Raw genomic sequence first — 18,327 nt, 5'->3', positions numbered from 1 at the left:
TGAGCCCTAAAGTGCTGGCTAGATGAGGTGTTACCTTAAGGCGCCCTGTAAGGAAATGTAAAAAGAACTATTCAGACCTTGGTCTGCTTTTGAATACACACACGGAGTGAAGCAGCTATTTGAGGAGATTAATATTCATGTTTAAAAAGTGGCGGGGGCGGGCTTCCTTGGTGGCGCAGTGGTTGAGAGTACTCCTGCTGACGCAGGGGACACGGGTTCGTGCCCCGGTCCGGGAGGATCCCACATGCCGCGGAGCGGCTGGGCCCGTGAGCCATGGCCGCTGAGCCTGCCCGTCCGGAGCCTGTGCTCCGCAACGGGAGAGGCCACCACATTGAGGCCCGTGTACCGCAAAAAAAAAAAAAAAAGTGGCGAGGGCATAGGAGACATAAAAATGGTTTGAGTTATGCGAGAGGTGGGAAGAGGAGCCGCAGTTCACCACTAGGTAGACGGAACTTTACTGCTTATAGAGTAACAGTGAAACAGGAAAGAAAGAGGTACAGCTTGATTTCACAGAGAAAAGAGACTCCCACCAGGGTTAAGTGCTGCCTCAGGTGGAAAGAGAGGGCAGTGAAGAGGGAGAGCTTGTCCCCAACTCCACTTGGCTGGCTTCTTGTCATTCAAATCTCAGCCCAAATGTCAGGTAAGAGAAACCTTTCCTGACCACCTGTAGATGAAGGAGCCCCAGTCACTCTCATACGTTACTTGCCTTGTTCTTCTAGCGCTTTGCATTGCAGCACGTGGCATTCTTATTAAAGTATTTGTTGAGCTCTCACAGAAATCTAAGCTCTTCAAGGGCTTGATTTGATTTAATTTCCACTGTCCTGCACTAGACAGTACCTGTACTTAGTAGGTGCTCAAATATTTGACAAAAATAAAAAGACCCTAAAACAAATATATTTTAATACTTTTATTCTAAAAAAAAAATCACAAAATCCAGTTGCAGGTTAAATAATATTTTAGTCTTTAAAAATTAACAAAGGAGGAAGATCTTTGTTTTGTATCTAAAAGTGCATTCCTATTTCCAGATAACTTATGCAAAATCATAGGTAGTGATATTCGATAAAAGGACCTTCTAACCAGTAGTACAAATTGGATTCCATTTGACTTGAAGCAATTCTGATCCCCATATCTCATTTTGAAAGATTTCTGAAAAGACCTTGAAGCCACAAAGTTTATTGAAAACATAGTTTAAAATTGCACAAATATACAATTTAATAATGTGAAAAAGGAAGGGCATGCTTCCAATAGTAGTACAAAAATACTACCTTAATCTTGGTACTTTGCAAATTATAAGCCAATGGAGTAAATTAAACACATCAATATGATAAGAGATTTTTATGGTAGTAATTTTATTTCAAAGAGCAACACAGGGGAATACTAAGATGAAATCTTAATACCCAACAGAGTTGTGCTATGATATATAATATTTCACTAAATACACAGGTATGTTATCATGTAGTATGCCAATAACTTATGCTCCCGCTTCCACTGCCATTAATTTACTATAGGTCACTTAATTTGGATTGGTTTTAATTTAAAAACTCAATGTAAACATTTAAGGTTAAATTTTTTTGTTATCTACTTCAGATTAAAAATGAAATCCCAAGATTTTAAACATTATTGAGCATAAGGAAGCATCATAGAAGAATTTGTCTCAAACAGTATTTTAGCTTAGATATGCAATATTCATAGATATACAAAATATATAGAAATATCTTTTCTAAATAGTTAATAAATGCTTTTTATAGTTTGTAAAAAGTTTACTAAATTAATCAGATTTTCAACAAATGTAAACAAATTTGGGCAATGAAAATAGAAGAGGGTTTGGGTTAGATGATTAGATGATATGGGGATGGGGAATTGAAAATAATTAGTAAAATTTAGGTTTGCTATATTTCCTTTACTGCTAACACATTCAATCATGAACATATTTCTCACGTGGTACAATTCTTTTGTGGTATTTTTATATATGTCAGTGAAATACTGAGTGTGTATATTCTTTAGTTCTTTTTGTGTCGTACCATTTCCCTCTCCAAGAAATTCAAAGACAAGACACACACACATTTTATTGGTGAGCAAAGAACTGCCTCATTCTTTTTTTTCATCTTAATATTATTTTGAGTGCAGGTTTCTCAACCTTGAGAACCTTGAGTGCAAGTGTCCCAATGAGCCTGTCAGGGTTTTGCTGTGACATTCTACAGTGCTACAAGAGTTCTCTCTTGGAGAGCAGTCCTAAGAAAACAGTTCTGAGATTGAGGATTGGGGCACTTGTTTCCAGAATGTTATTTGGGTATGTCTGCAGAGGGTACCGGTAGCGGAAACTATTCAAGGCAAAATGGAGAGTTACGTGAAATCTCACACTTTTTTTCTCCTCTTAGCTGTTTAATGCCTCCACACAATGGTCTTGGCTGGGTGCTTGGGGGATTCTGTCTTGGAGCTCATCTGCATGTGTGTTGGGGTGTAGGGTACGAAGTGGTGACAAAGCTGTTGCTAACTAAAAGACACCCCCATTGTCTTACTGAGCTTTGTTCCCTCCATTTCTGGTTTCCTTGTCCTTATTTTTTCCAGAAGCCAGGGCCACAGAAAAGGTCAGTGGGAGGACTTTAGAGTTGTTTCTGAGTGACCGTGAAATCACCTCATCAACCCTGAATTTCAGTGTTTTTAGACGGATTGACCAAGTCCAGTTTCTCAAGGGATGTGGCCCAAGTAGCTCACTTACCATACAGATAGGGCCGTGTTGAGGACAGTGGTGTGACAGACACCCCACACACTACGTGACATTTGTGGAAATTAAGGCCCCTTGTCCACTTTGCCTTATGATGGTTTTTATGTACCTGACGTTACCTTAACCTCCCCACCTTATTTAGAATGTCAGCATTTCTAAATTAGAAAAGCTCGAAATGCACTATTCAGAATTTAGAACCCAAAACTGTGCTGAGGCAATCAACATGGTTTTGTTCAGTAGCATTCAGACAGGTGGAGTTTGTTTCTATTTTGCACCTGTTGTGCCTCAGCCGGTTTTTAAAAATCGTTTGGATGTCTAAAGGCCTGGACTCCTCGCAGGATTAGTTTGGCACTGGCTGCAACACTGCATAAACCAGCCATGTGACTCTCAAGGACAGGATATTTAAAAGCAAGTAGAAAAACTAGAACACAAAGTTCATGAACAAGTTCCTTGTTCAGAAGCAAGGAAATATAAGCTAACCTATGAGACTGACTTAATCATGCACTGGGTAAATTTACATTCAGTAAAGTTATTTTGCATGCTTTGGTTAATATCTGAGTAGGCAGATTTGCAAGTGCTAATGCATGCTTTATTTTGGTACGTGAGGTTATATGTTTCATTTTTTAAAAACTGCCTTTTTACAAACCTTATGCCAGAGTTCATCTACAAACCCTCTTAAAAAATATATAGATCTGTCTACTTCTTAGTTCAAAACAGTTTAATTTCAACCAGTTCTATAAATACTGAAATGATAAGGAAATGGTGCAGTAAAATCTGGTGAGGGAATACATTTGAAATTATTTTACAAAGTTGAAATCATGCATTGCATGTGTAATAATTTCTAAAACAGAAGGCCTCAGAAAGATGGCACACAAGCCTTCAGAATACCCTGTTACTAGAATGCTTCTAGAAGCATTTCAAGAAATAAAACCACCACCACCACAACAACTAACTTATTACAGTCCAATCGATTCAGGGACAAATGAGGAAGGGACACAAAACAACCATCTTGCTTTTTCTCTCTATTCCCAAGGAGCTCACAGACAAACAATGTTTATGGTACAGAGTTTGGGAGCTCCTGTTATAAGTAGGACTAGCTACAGTTGTATTCAAGTCTTGCCTGTATAGCACAAATACACTAGAAAGATTTACATGATATTAATGTCTAGACATGGTGCTAAGATTTAACATAATAGTTCCTTCAAAGAAAAGAATGAGGCAAGTGGCAGAAACCTCTGAAAGTGAGTGGGTACTGGACATTCCAACCCAGTTAAGTATCACAAATTTGCCATTCTAGTTGAAATACAGATGAACTGAGAAAGCACAGCTCATAGTTTTCTACTGACGTTTCCTGGTGGATAAGATCTGCCTTTCTTTCAAGGAGTCATCAGGAGTGAGCTTGGGAGAAAGCAAAGGGAATGATGACTTAATATGATTGGCCCAGTAAGTGGATGCCTTATTTCTCCTTTTCCCTAACCCTCCTCCACCTCACTGTGAAGGTACAGGAGCACATAGAATAGCTCACTAGACACAGTTATATTTTGAAATTCAGCAATGATCACTGGCCTTCTCTGCATTTTCATCCCATTGACTAGTGAAATTGGTCCTCAAAAGTCACGTTTATGAAATTGAGTGGTCATTCTAGTAAAGTATTACCATCCTCTAAGAGATCTTAGGCTATTTATTACTCAGTAACACAAAAGATATTCAGTGCCTTCCCAGAATGCCCCAGAAGGTAACCCAAAACACCCTACCTACCCTTTCAAATGGAAAGAGTAATTTAAATGACAATTTCACACCATGGAGATAAGATGCCAGAAAGCAGTGCTGCCTTAAAAAATGTGTCACAGTTAAAAAAAATGTATACAATAAAGACTGTTCTAAAATCTTGCTACTTCATTTTTGGTGGTGCCCTGATTTCTATAAACTTTCATGTGCTTTCTAGTAACTGTTTTTATTAAATTTTGTTTAAAAGTCTCACTGTATAAATGAATTTATTTACAAAACAGAAACAGACCCAGATTTTGAGAACTTAGGGTTACCAACAGGGAAACATGGCAGGAGGGATAAATTAGGAGCTTGGGATTAAAATACACACACTACTATACATAAAATAGATACCCAACAAGGACCTACTGTATAGCACAGGGAGCTCTACTCAATGTTCTGTAATAAGCTATACGAGAAAAGAATCTGAAAAAGAAAGAATATATGTATAACTGAATCACTATGCTGTACACCTGAAACTAACACAACATTGTAAATCAACTATACTCCAATAAAATTAACAAAATAAAAATCAAAAAAGTATTATTGAAGGAAATGTATCCCATGCTCTTGGATTAGAAGAATTAATATTGTTAAAATTGCCATATTACCCAAAGCAATCTACAAATTTAATGTGATCCCTATGTAATTACCCATGATATTTTTCACAGAACTAGAACAAATAATCCTAAAATGTATATGGATCTGTAAAAGACCCAGAGTTGCCAAAGCAATACTGAGGAAAAAGAACAAAGCAGGAGGCATAACCCTCCCACACTTCAGACAATATTACAAAGCTACAGTAATCAAAACATCATGGTATTGGCACAAAAACAGACATAGGGATCAATGGAACAGAATAGAGAGCCCAGAAATAAACCCACACACTTACGGTCAATTAATCTTTGACAAAGGAGGCAAGAATATAAAATGGAAAAAAGACAGTCTCTTCAACCAGTGGTGCTGGGAAAGTTGGACAGCCACATGTAAATAAATGAAGTTAGAACACACCTTCTCACCATGCACAAAAATAAACTCAAAATGGCTTGTAGACAAATATAAGGTGTGACACCATAAAACTCCTAGAAGAGAACATAGGCAATACATTGTCTAACATAAATCGTACCAATGTTTTCTTAGGTCCGTCTCCCAAAGCAATAGAAATAAAATAAACAAATAGGACCTAATCAAACTTATAAGTTGTTGCACAGCAAAGGAAATCATAAGCAAAGCAAAAAGACAACCTACACACTAGGAGAAAATATTTGCAAGTGATGCGACCAACAAGGTCTTAATTTCCAAAATGTACAAACAGATCATACAACTCAACAACAAAAGAAACATCCCAATCCAACAATGGGCAGAAGACCTAAATAGACATTTCTCCAAAGAAGACATCCAGATGACCAACAGGCACATGAAAAGATGCTCAACATCAATAATTATTAGAGAAATGCAAATCAAAACTATAATGAGGTACCACTTCACACTGGTCAGAATGGCCATCACTGAAAAACCTACAAATAACAAATGCTGGAGAGGGTGTGGAGAAAAGGGAACCCTCTTGCACTGCTGGTGGGAATGTAAGTTGGTGCAGCCACTATGGAGAACAGTATGGAGGTTCCTCAAAAAACTAAAAACAGAGTTACCATATGATCCAGCAATCCCACTCCTGGGCATATACCCAGAGAAGACTATAATCCAAAAAGATACATGCAATGTTCATAGCAGCACTATTCACAATAGCCAAGACATGGAAACAACCTAAATGTCCATATAAAGAAGATGTGTTACATGTATACAGTGGAATACTACTCAGCCATAAAAAAGAACGAAATAATGCCATTTGCAGCAACATGGATGGACATAGAGATTATCATACAAAGTGAAGTAAATCAGAGAAAGACAAATACCACATGATATCAGTTATATGTGGAATTTAAAATATGACACAAGGGAAGGAAGGGATAGTTAGGGAGTTTGGGATTGACATGTACACACTGCTGTATTTAAAATGGATAACCAGCAAGGGCTTACTGTATAGCACAGGGAACTCTGTTCAATATTATGTAACAACCTAAATGGGAAAAGAATTTGAATAAAAAGAGATACATGTGCTTGTATAACTGAATCACTTGCTGTACACTGAAACTATCACAATATTGTTAATCAACTATACTCCAATATAAAATAGAAAGTAAAAAAAACGGGAAAAAAGATACAAATCAAAAGAGAAACAGACTCAGAGATCAGACTTGTGGTTGCAAAGCAAGGTGGTGGGAGAGGGATGAATTAGGAGTTTGGGGTTAGCAGATGCAAACTATTATATGTAGAATGGATAAACAACAAGGTCCTACTGTATAACACAGGGAACTATATTCAATACCCTGTGATAAACGATAATGGCAAAGGATATAAAGAATGTATACATATGTATAACAATCACTTTGCTGTACAGGAGAAACTAACAGATTGTAAACCAACTATACGTCAATTAAAAAAAAAAGTATTGAAAAACTCCTTGGGCAACAATTCTGCGCTTCTTGACAGGTTAACAGCCTATGAAAATCTTGGTTCTGACTTACACAGGTGTCTTGCAGAAAATCTTACTGAATGCTCTGCACATGATCCAATTATGACGGGAATGGAAGGTTGTCTCCTCTAACGCAACTCTTTGGAGCTCGAAGTTACTCTGTATTCCAAAAGCAAAATAAAACTTGGGCAGCAAAATTTGCCACCACTTAGCAACAATCAAATCAAAACATCCCACATTTACCCTACTGTCAGTCTTTAAATTGTTACTGATCTCATGTGGGTAGTGCCAGCAAGGCTAAGAAAACAGCCTATCGTTATTGCAAAATTCAGTGACTGCTGAAAGTATACAATGACACCATAAATAGAACACGTGTGAAGTTTGCTCCTAATGGACTATGATGGATGCACGTCAGCTGGCCAGCCAGTGAATGCACAGGGATTGGGAGGAAGAACATGCACAGAATGGATGCTATTCTATCGGGGATATTCAAGCAGGCAGCTGTCATGGGTTGGAGACTGGGCCCCAAGAGTCCTTCCCCAGACTGAGTTTCTAAGATGCTAAAATTCTAAAGGATACCATTTATTCTTTAGAAAATATTGTTGAGTTTTATCTTGCTTCTCACACTTCAGTGAAGGAGGCCAAGCCTGGGTTGTGACTCCTGCCCAGCAGTGAATGCCTTAATGCCCTGCCTCCTGCTGGCCAGCTGGAGGCATCACCTAGCCCAGGTGGGCTTTGACATGAAGATAAATGCCTGGCACCACCATAGTGCCCTCAACTCTTTGTCTTTATGAACTAGAATAGGTTATGATGTATGGAAGCCTCAAGTGGTTTCATGTGTCCCTGGGATCCCTTCCTACCCACCGAGACTTCCAACGTAACGGAAGAGAGGATTTCTGCCTGTACCTGGAGTTCGATGTCTCAGCATGTATATACATTTCCTCTCCCCTCTCCCAGTAGAAGCTAACTCCCCAGTCAATTATACTCTTGACCCAAATGCTGTTTTGCAGGGTAACTATAATCACGAATGTAACCAGCTGTTACTAACCAAAGAATATGAAGAAAAAGTTGGGATCAGATTGCTTTGGGGAAGATTCTGGAAGAAGGAAGGAGACACAATAAAGAAGAATGGGACAACTTCCCAGGATAAATTACTAGAATTGGAACCATCAGTGAAATTATATTTTGGTTACCATTTTGCAAACAATTTTTCTAATTCTTTAAAAAATGGTGTCTTTTCAACTAATCACCAAACTCCCAACAGGCACAAAACGCTCTGAAGAACTGAGTGGAATATAACCAATTAAACGTCACCACCAGCAGAAAATTCCTGATGCTTGACAAATGTTCAAAGTGAACGCCAGGCATGCATCTTGCATATTAAACCACTGACATTCAGTGAGGTTCAGCTAGAAAATATTGATCTTCTATCACTTAGAATGCAAAAGGGTGAGCAGTGCAGATTATTATGGAACTAAGAAAACACATAATTTTAAGGAAAAGATGTATTTATCACTTTTAAATACTATTTAAAATGTTAACAATTTAAAAGGAAAATGTGCAGAGCAGTTAGAAAGCAAGGAAAATACGACATTTAAGCAAGTTAATGTTAACTCAGTAGAAATCACAATATCATCAAACTTCCTTCCTGCACAGAATTTGTGAAGAGGTACTACTTTATCTCTTGCTTCAGTTCATACAGTCCCAGAAAAGCATGTGAATAAGATCTGTGTTTGACATACTACACCCCACGTCATATCTGCTTTAAGAAAAACGTTCCTTCAAAACCCTACGCTATGAAAAACTATTTTCAGGAATTGTTATTTGGTCCGTTGATCAAACAAGGCTGAGTTCTCTAATCTTTTACCTCCAGGTTAAAAATTGGAGCAACAAAACAAAACTCCAGCAAGGCAAAAATATTAAAGTGCATATATACAATCCCAGAAAAGTTTTGATTGGGAAGAGCAAAAATTTCTAGTGCAAAAACTGCTTTTGCCAGCAAAGCTCGCTCTCTGGAATCAAAGGGCAACAATAAAAGTTAAAATTGGAACAGGTTTAAGCAATGCCTCTCTTTAGTCAAGAGTTAATATATGTGCATGCACCTTGGCCCAAACTATGTTCAATTTGGTAAAAGGGGGAATTTCAGGGGACAGTTCAGAAACACAATTCCCTGATCCACGGCAGTGCTTTCTCCAGGTGTCCCATGAGCAAGTTCCTTAGATGTGTCATCAGCCGCAAGTGGGGACAAAACCCCAAAGAACTTGCAATATGCTTGCAGCTTCTGAAGAGTATTCACACGGTTACTTAATCTTGGTTTGTGTCTATCAATTCTTCTTCTGAGCCCGACCTTGACTATATAATGTTTTGTGCTTTTGGATCTGAACAGAGACTGGGCATTGTCTGTAGGAATTCCCTTGGGTTATATCACCATAGCCTTTTGAACATCCATTTTATCCTTTTTGGAATTCATAATGAAATAGTTTTGCGTTTCTCAGTACAATTACACAGATCAGGGATTCTTTTTATTTTTTTCTTTTCCATCAAGGATCCAAGTTGAAAGCTCTCAGGAGGACATCCAGGTCACCGAGATTAGCTGCCTGGAAGAGTTCCGGTTGGTCCATCAGAGAAAGGGCAATTCTGAGGGCAGCCCAGATATTCCCAGAGATTGCAGGATGAGGAACTTGCTGTTGATTCCTGCTCTTTCTTTGCAAACTGAGGGCAGTGAGAAAATTGCTGACCGCTTCTCTAAGAGGGTAGAAAAACAGGCATTTAAAAATGCAACAGATTTCAGAGTTAGCAAACTTAGAAATAAATGAATTAAGTTATCTTAGTCTAAAAATCCTAAATCACCTCTCTGGTGTTTTGGATCATCAGGTGAACAACTTTCTGATTCTCTCATTATTCCTCTGTGAAAAGTCATTGTTAAATATAGTGAAGTCAGAAAAAAGGAGAGCAAACTTTATTTTAGGTATGTCATGTGGGACAGGAAGAATAATAGCAAAACCATTGCTAACTCATTAATGCATTTGATTTTCCCCTACTCCAGGAATGATTTGAAGACTCAATACATCTGCAGATGTGATTTATATAACCAGAGGAGGCATCTGGCCTTACTCAGAAACGAAGTAGCTTAACTTTTCTCATTAGTTTAAGTTTTCTCAAAGTAGGAGGCAGCCGGGCTGAGTTGAGTTTTTTATCAAAGCAGCTGGACTTGGATCCCAGTTGTTTAGCCTTAGGCATATTTCTTTTCCAAGCCTCAGTTGCCCCAGCTGTATTACAGGGAGAATAAAAGTCATTTTAAAGCCTTGCTGTGAGGTGCAGCTGAATCATTTATGTGAAAGCTCCTATCATTAAGTTAGGTCAGTAGTTCTTCATGTGGTCTGGGGATCAGTGAGGTCAAAATTATTTTTATAATAATACTGAGATGTCATTTTACCATTTCACTCTCATTTTCTCATGAATATACAATGGAATTTTCCAGTGACTATATGATGTGTGATATCCCAATAGACTGAATGCATAAGCAGAGGTGAGAATGTGTCTTCTGTAAGCAACATATTAAAGAAATTTGTAAAAATGATAAAAGAGTGTCACTCTTCACTAAACTGTTTTGGAGAATAATTTTTTAAATAAAATATATAATTCATGTTAACATGTAATTATTTTTAAATGAATCTCAAACTTTTCTCTGTTTCTAATATGGTAAATATTGATAGGTGTAACCCACATAAACAAAAGCCCCTCGAGGTTCTCAATAATTGTTAAAAGTGGAAAGGGGTCCCAAGAATACAAAGTTTGTGACCCACTGAGTCAGATGCTGTCCAGAGGCCTAGCTCCCGTGGTCCATTACCGTGCTCTGTTGCTTGCGTGCCCGGTGTACCGGCCGGGACTGCCCCCTTCAGCTTTCCTGTCACCTAGGAACGTGTAATATGTATCTGACAAACTTGTCTTTGCTAAGAATGAGGCCTCTTTCACTTGTATCTTCTGTACTCTTCTTAAAAGCTTTTCACATACTTGATCTCATTTAATTCTACGAGGTAGTCACTGTTTAGCATCTGGTAAGAAACCATAAAGAAAGCGAGGCTGGATTTCTGATTCCAATGCACACGATCCAGGCATTTGCTCATCTATATTGTTAGATCTGCCCAGAAGTAAAGGGCAGTTGGGGAATGGTTGCGCTGTAGGTAGCAACCTGGGTAATGGAAGGGAGTGTTCTCATCAGCCCTCTTCTGGGTTTCTTGTAATCAAGGAAGAGAAGAGGATTGATAGCAGATGCACACGGAGAGTTTACTTTGGAGGCCCTTTCTGGCTTCCTCGGCACAGGAAGGCAGCTCGAATGACAGTGACTCCAATTCCTCTCATCATCCTAGGCCTGTAAGAACTCTGGGGAAGGAAGATGCTGGAAGGCCCTCCTGCATGCCCTCCCGCACAGGCTGCTCCTGCCCCGATGTGTGGCACTGGTCTCCGAGGGCCGTGGAGAGTAACAGAATAGTCGAACCTGTTAGCCTCGTCAAGCAACTCCAGGTTTTCTCACGAAGATAGTCTAAACCTTTTCCCCAGCTTGAGAACTCAAGAGGCCTTTGAGGGGACTCAGAAGACTACGTGTACAAGTGGGAATAGTTTTCAAATGCTACACACATATATGTATGAATAAGTTTAAATTGTTTTAAATGTTATGTCACGATTAATAAAAAGCACATTCATTTAAAAGTATTCTTCATTTTATAGTAGCTCTCCCTCATTATACTAATACTAAAAACATCACATATCAAATGGGATGAGATTTCTGTTTTTAATTAAAAAGAGGTCCTCACTTTTGAAAAGGTTAAGATTTTTTTGTCTAAGTTCTACTTTGAAGTTCCTACTGACAAAAGGGTAGCATTTTAAGCTCCACCCAGGTTTCACGCCAATTTCCTCTCCTTATTTCAATTGTATACAGTAGGAGGAGAGGGCTCGCCTTTGACTCTGTACAGAACGTGTGAGATGACAAATAGCGCATGTTATAGCTACATACACAGACACCTGCGGTTCTTGAGGGAGAAGCCCCAAGACTGGTGGATACCAACTCCTGGCTTTCTTCTGGGCCACATCTCTATTGAGGGTTGTTATTTCCTAAGCACCCACTTATACCGCAAGTGAAACTTATTTTCAGAATGCATTTAAGGCTTATGTCTCTCTTGATGGCCTTTTTTCTCAGGAAAAAATGCAAGATGTTTATTACTTCACAAAATTTCCCATATTCTACATGACAATAAAAGACCCACACATTTTAGCCAAAACACTTTGCTCTTCCAAAGTATCTGTCTGATTCAAGTGGACAGACTTAGCAAACAAGAATACAGGATGCACAGTTAAATTTGAATTTCAGATAAACAATGAATAATTTTCAGTATAAGTACATCCCATGCAATATTTGGGAAATACTTATCTTAAAAACATATTTGGTATTTATCTGAAATTCAAATTTAGCTGGACATTCTGCATTTTATCTGGCAACCCTAAAATTGACCTGCTCTTATACAGGAGACTTTCTGCTTGAGATAAAAAATTCACACCTCAACAAAGTTTGTCCATTTCTACCTATTATGGATTTTCATGGCCTCCTGCAAATAGTTGCCCTACTGAGTCTTACATCTGTGAATGTCAAGAAAATATTTTATTGGCCCCTCAAGTATTTTTTTCTACACTAAGGAGTTACAATTAAAACTCATCCTAAAGCTTTAGAAAATTTACATGCTAAAGGAGGCCTTTCTAAAGCTTAATGTGTAAACCAATGAAATTAGAACACTCACTCCCTCATACCATACACAAAAATAAAAAACTCAAAATGGCTTAAGGACTTAAATATAAGATATGACACCATAAAACTTCTACAAGAGAACATAGGCAAAACATTCTCTGACATAAATTGTACCAATGTTTTCTTAGGTCAGTCTCCCAAGGCAAAAGAAATAAAAGCAAAAATAAACAAATGGGGCCTAATCAAACTTATAAGCTTTTGTACAGCAAAGGAACCATCAACAAAACGAAAAGACAACCTACGGAACGGGAGGAAATGTTTGCAAATGATGCAACCGACAAGGGATTAATCTTCAAAATATACAAACAGCTCATACAGCTCAATAGCAAAAAACCATACAACCTAATCAAAAAATGGGCAGAAAACCTAAACAGACGTTTCTCCAAAGACGACATACAGATGGCTAACAGGCACATGAAAAGATGCTCAACATCGCTAATTATTAGAGAAATGCAAATCAAAACTATAATCACACCGGTCAGAATGGCCATCATCAAAAAGTCTACAAATAATAGGGACTTCTCTGGTGGTACAGTGGTTAAGAATCTGCCTGCCAGTGCAGGGGACATGGGTTCGAGCCCTGGTCTGGGAAGATCCCACATGCAGCCGAGCAACTAAGCCCGTGTGCCACAACTACTGAGCCTGTGCTCTAGAGCCTGTGAGCCACAACTACTGAGCCCACGTGCCACAACTACTGAAGCCCATGTGCCTAGAACCCATGCTTCTCAACAGGAGAAGCCACCGCAATGAGAAGCCCGCGCACCACAACGAAGTAGCCCCCACTCACTGCAACTAGAGAAAGCCCACGCGCAGCAACGAAGACCCAATGACCCAACACAGCCAAAAATAAATAAATAAATTTATTAAAAGAAAAAGTCTACAAATACAAATGCTGGAGAGGGTGTGGAGAAAAGCGAGTCCTAGTACACTGTTGGTGGGAATGTAAACTGGTGCAGCCACTATGGAAAACAGTATGGAGTTTCCTTAAAAAACTAAAAATAGAGCTACTGTATGATCCAGCAATCCCACTCCTGGGCATATATCTGGAAAAGATGAAAACTCTAATTTGAAAAGATACATGCATCCCATTGTTCACAGCAGCACTATTTACAATAGCCAAGACATGGAAACAACCTAAATGTCCATTGACAGACGAATGGATAAAGAAGATGTGGTGTGGTATACACATACATACACACACACACATGCACACATACAATGGAATATTACTCAGCCATAAAAAAATAAAAAAGAACAAAATAGTGCCATTTGCAGCAACATGGATGGACCTAGAGATTATCATACTAAGTCAGTCAGTCAGAGAAAGACAAATATATGATATCACTTATTTATGGAATCTAAAAAAATGATACAAATGAACTTACTTACCAAACAGAAACTGACTCACAAGACACAGAAAACAAACTTATGGCTACCAAAGGGGAAACGTGGGGGAGAGATAAATTAGGAGTTTGGGATTAATAGATACACACTCTATATATAAAATAGATAAACAACAAGGATTTACTGTACAGCACAGGGAACTATATTCAATATCTTGTAATAAACTATAATGGAAAAGAATCTGGAAAAATATATATCTGAATTACTTTGCTGTACACTAGAAACTAACACAACATTGTAAATCAACTATACTTCGATTTTGTTTTAAAAAGGCCTCCTTTAGTGAACTCAATATGTCTATGTGTACATATGCATTTATTTACATCTCTCCTTGCTCCAAAAGAAGGGCCTAAGGTGTCATAAAGTACATAAGAACCAACCTAGTCAGTGAATAAATGTAGTAAAGATAAAATCAGGTTAGGGAAATCAGACAGAGCCAGGAATGAAGCTAGTATATGGAACGGACAGCACAGATTTGACTCCGGCCCTTTGTGGAGCTGCGGTAAAGAGGGCCTCTGCAGTGGCACATTTCACAACATCCACAAAATAAAACAAACCTGCTGCTCAGGAATCACTCAGCTATTCTTGGTTTTGACCTAAGATCCTCATAGAAGACAGAGTGTAATCCAGTGACTAATGTTCTCTCTAAGATCCTTTGAGTATAAATGCAGCAACTAGTTTCTAAAGCTTCAATATTTGCCAGTGGCACAATGCTCTAACGCAGTTCAGAGACAGCAATTCTTCAGATGTCAAAAGCCCGCAATCCAGTTATGCAGTTCTCTCATGACTTATCTAAATAATAATAATAATCATGATGATGATGGCAATAGTAACACTCATAATAATAGTGCCTACTAGGTATTGAGCATCTGCTCTGTGCTAGGCAATTACATTTAACCTGCACAATAAGCCTGCAAGGGGGATTCCCCGGTGGCACAGTGGTTAAGAATCCACCTGCCAATGCAGCGGACACGGGTTCGAGCCCTGGTCCGGGAAGATCCCACATGCCGCGGAGCAACTAAGCCTGTGTGCCACAACTACTGAGCTTGCGCTCTAGAGCCTTCGAGCCACAGCTACTGAAGCCCACGTGCCTAGAGCCCGTGCTCCGCAACAAGAGAAGCCCGCGCACCTCAACAAAGAGTAGCCCCCGCTCGCGGCAACTGGAGAAAGCCCATGCACAGCAACGAAGACCCAGTGCAGCCAAAAATAAATAAATAAATAAATTTACTAAAAAAAAAATAATAATCCTGCAAGATAGATACTATTACCTCTTTGTTTTTATGAAAGTGAAGAAATTGAGGCTCAAAGTTATATGCCCAGAGTTATAAAACCAGTAAATGGCAGAGCTATGATTTGAACCCAAGTCTGTCTGATCCTAAGAGCCTGGCTCTTTCTGAGAATGAGAAAGGGTTTACATTTTTTGTGGAGTTTAAAACTAACAATAATTTCTTTTTTTTTTTCCAATTATGAAAGTAATACCTGGTTTAGAAAATAGAAAAAAATAGGAAAAGAAAGAAGAAAAAAATCACCCAAACTTTTGGTCATTTATGGTCTGTGTTGATGGGGGACAGAGGATATAGACCTGAATGATAATGAGGAGGTCAAGAGAGGAGAGAAAGACATTTCAAACTCTAAACCCACCATTTAAAAATCTGTTCCTTTTTCTTTTAATAACTAACTTTACTGGTAAATTAGGTTTAGAACAGCGGTCCCCCACCTTTTTGGCACCAGGGACCAGCCTCCGTAGAAGACAATTTTTCCACAGCCGGGGGTGGGGAGATGGCGGTGACGCGGGCGGTGACGCAGGCGGTGACGCAGGTGATGGGGGCAGCAGATGAAGCTTCGCTCTCGCTCACCCACCACACACCTCCTGCTGTGTGGCCCGGTTCCTTACAGGCTGCGGACCCATACTGGTCTGCGGCCCGGGGGTTGGGGACCCCTGATTTAGAAAACCTGAATTCTTGGTTGTGCTTTGCCATGGCCTTGAGACCCTCTTGAGTCATTCTGCTGGGTTCCCTCGTTCCCACCCCGCCATGGTTCTTTTCTTCCTTACCTGGGAAATGAAGGGTTGAACTGCTCATGTTTCTCAGAGTTGCCCTTGGGGGTGTTAAAAACGCAGATGACTTATCCTAAGCCCCAATCAATCAAAATCTCTGGGAGAGGGGCCTGGGAATGTACATTTCACAAGATGCCCCAATGATGGATCTGAAGGTTTGAAACTTACTCTTAACAAGAGGAGATTACAAAAGGAGGTATTTTTACTGGGAAACAACCTTTCAGATTATTTAACCTCAGCCCTGAGCGTAGCTCTTGGTTGTTAGCCTGCTGCCGTACTTTACCTGTAGGCGCCCAGGTTGATGCAGCTTATCCCCAGGTTGTATCTGGACCGGATGAAGCCTGGCTGAATCTCCAGCGCTCGTGTGTAGGCCTCCACGGCTTCCTCGCTGCGGTCTCCGTTTGCCAAGGTCGCCCCGAGGCGGTTCCATAATGAATAGTCCTGATGACAAAATTAGAGCTCTCTAACAACCCCTAGAAGCCACAATGACAGAGTATTCCCCTGTTCCCTGCTGAAAGATGATAGCTAAAACTGTATCCAATGCTCATGGACAAGGGCCACGACAGGTGAATTACTCAAAAATCTTTATGGACAACCCTCTGAAATGACTTTCATTCATCAAAGAGCAGCTACTATTTGATGCTGTCAGGCAAATCATGTTTCTATTTTAGGTATCTAAGTATTAACAGCCACTGTAGCATATCAGTACTGATCACTTTAAACCATTGGATGCAGGGAAATAAAGTGCAGCAGAAATGCACAAAACGTAGCCTGTGAAAACTTATTTTTAACAGAGAATCTTATGGTTTCTTGCTGTGCACTTACCTCTGGCCGAACAGTTAAGGCAGCATTAAATGCATCTATTGCTCTATTAAATTCTCCCCTCAGGTGGAACAGTACCCCCAGACCTGTCTGTAGGTCTGGGTCGATCATATCTCCATTTTGGTGGGCAGCTTCTAGATATAATTCCTTCACTCCTTCCAGAACAGAGCTACAAGGGAAACAAGTTAGATTTGTAATCCAAATAGTCTGAACATAAGTGACTTACTAGTATGTTTGCTGTTTCAGGGGATGAGACTGGAAAAATCTTGCTTAAAATATCTTAGCTTAATGAGAGGACTATTAATATTGTAGGTTAAAAAATACCTGCTGATTTTCACGAAATATGTTGTTGTACACAGATAAGACTGTGCTAAGTAAGGTCTTGATGAGGAGAGTTCCATGGACCCTATGATGACAATGTAGAAAACCCCAGGGCTAAGTTTACCAAGGCTTGAGTGAGAATTTAACATCATGATTTATTGCTGATAGAAACAAAATTCCCAGAAGAAAGGACTTTCCTTTTTCCCCACACCTAATTCTCAGGCTTTACAAAACTTGGCACATTGGTATTTATTATAACTTATTTTAGGTTAATTATATGTCCAGAGCATTTGGCTTTGAAATACGGTACTCAGATAAACGTCTGGGAGTGTCCACAATGTAGGTCATTTGCCCAAAGTTTGGCTCTGGTCTCGGCATCAATCTTTGTGGTCAGTGCTGCTCTTCCAGCAGAATGCTGTCCTACAAACCATCCTGAAATGGGTGGTGGTGGGGACCGAGGCTCATTAGTTGCCCTGAAGGTGATTGTGTACTCGGATGTAATTTAATGAGAAGGATACCTATCAACGGGAGACTTTGACATCCGCCGGGTGAGGCCTGGAGACCCCTTCTTGCTCTTCACAAGGTATTTGTACTTTGGATTTTGCTTAATCCAATTTTTTAAAGCTTCACAGGCATCCTGCTGATGTCCGGTGTTAGTGTAACTCACAGCCAAAGCCATCAAAGCTTTCAAGTTGTTGGGCTGCAATTCTAAGCACCTGAAAGAAGGCAAAATAAAAGCCAATTTCAGATTTTTTTTTTGGAGCCAGAGTCTGAACAGTTCTTTAGAAAATTTGAGGTCTCAATTAAATGGTGCAAAAACATTGCTAAGTTTATGTTGTCTCTGGAAATACCGTATTTATCTACATGAAAATTGGGACCTCTGCACATTTTTAAGAAAG

At 39.4% G+C, this 18,327-nt stretch overlaps 1 protein-coding gene across 10 annotated transcripts in view; it reads right to left on the bottom strand.

Moving 5' to 3' along the window:
* Positions 1-892: 892 nt before the first annotated feature.
* PEX5L (peroxisomal biogenesis factor 5 like) overlaps positions 893-18,327 on the bottom strand; it is a 250,898-nt gene continuing 233,463 nt past the window's right edge. For all 10 annotated transcript variants that reach the window (XM_060298388.1, XM_060298385.1, XM_060298387.1 and 7 more), the window contains 4 exons: positions 17,947-18,144; positions 17,111-17,276; positions 16,569-16,726; positions 893-9,770 (listed from right to left, as the gene is read on the bottom strand). In XM_060298388.1, the coding sequence (XP_060154371.1) occupies positions 9,566-9,770; positions 16,569-16,726; positions 17,111-17,276; positions 17,947-18,144 (727 nt within the window). In that variant the 3' untranslated portion in view covers positions 893-9,565. The remainder of the gene's footprint in view (positions 9,771-16,568; positions 16,727-17,110; positions 17,277-17,946; positions 18,145-18,327) is intronic.

This window comes from Globicephala melas, chromosome 4 (genome assembly GCF_963455315.2).
Source record: "Globicephala melas chromosome 4, mGloMel1.2, whole genome shotgun sequence".
In the NCBI taxonomy this organism is placed as follows: domain Eukaryota; kingdom Metazoa; phylum Chordata; class Mammalia; order Artiodactyla; family Delphinidae; genus Globicephala; species Globicephala melas.
Note: the sequence above shows the minus strand (reverse complement) of the source record. Positions and strands in the feature narration are given on the sequence as shown.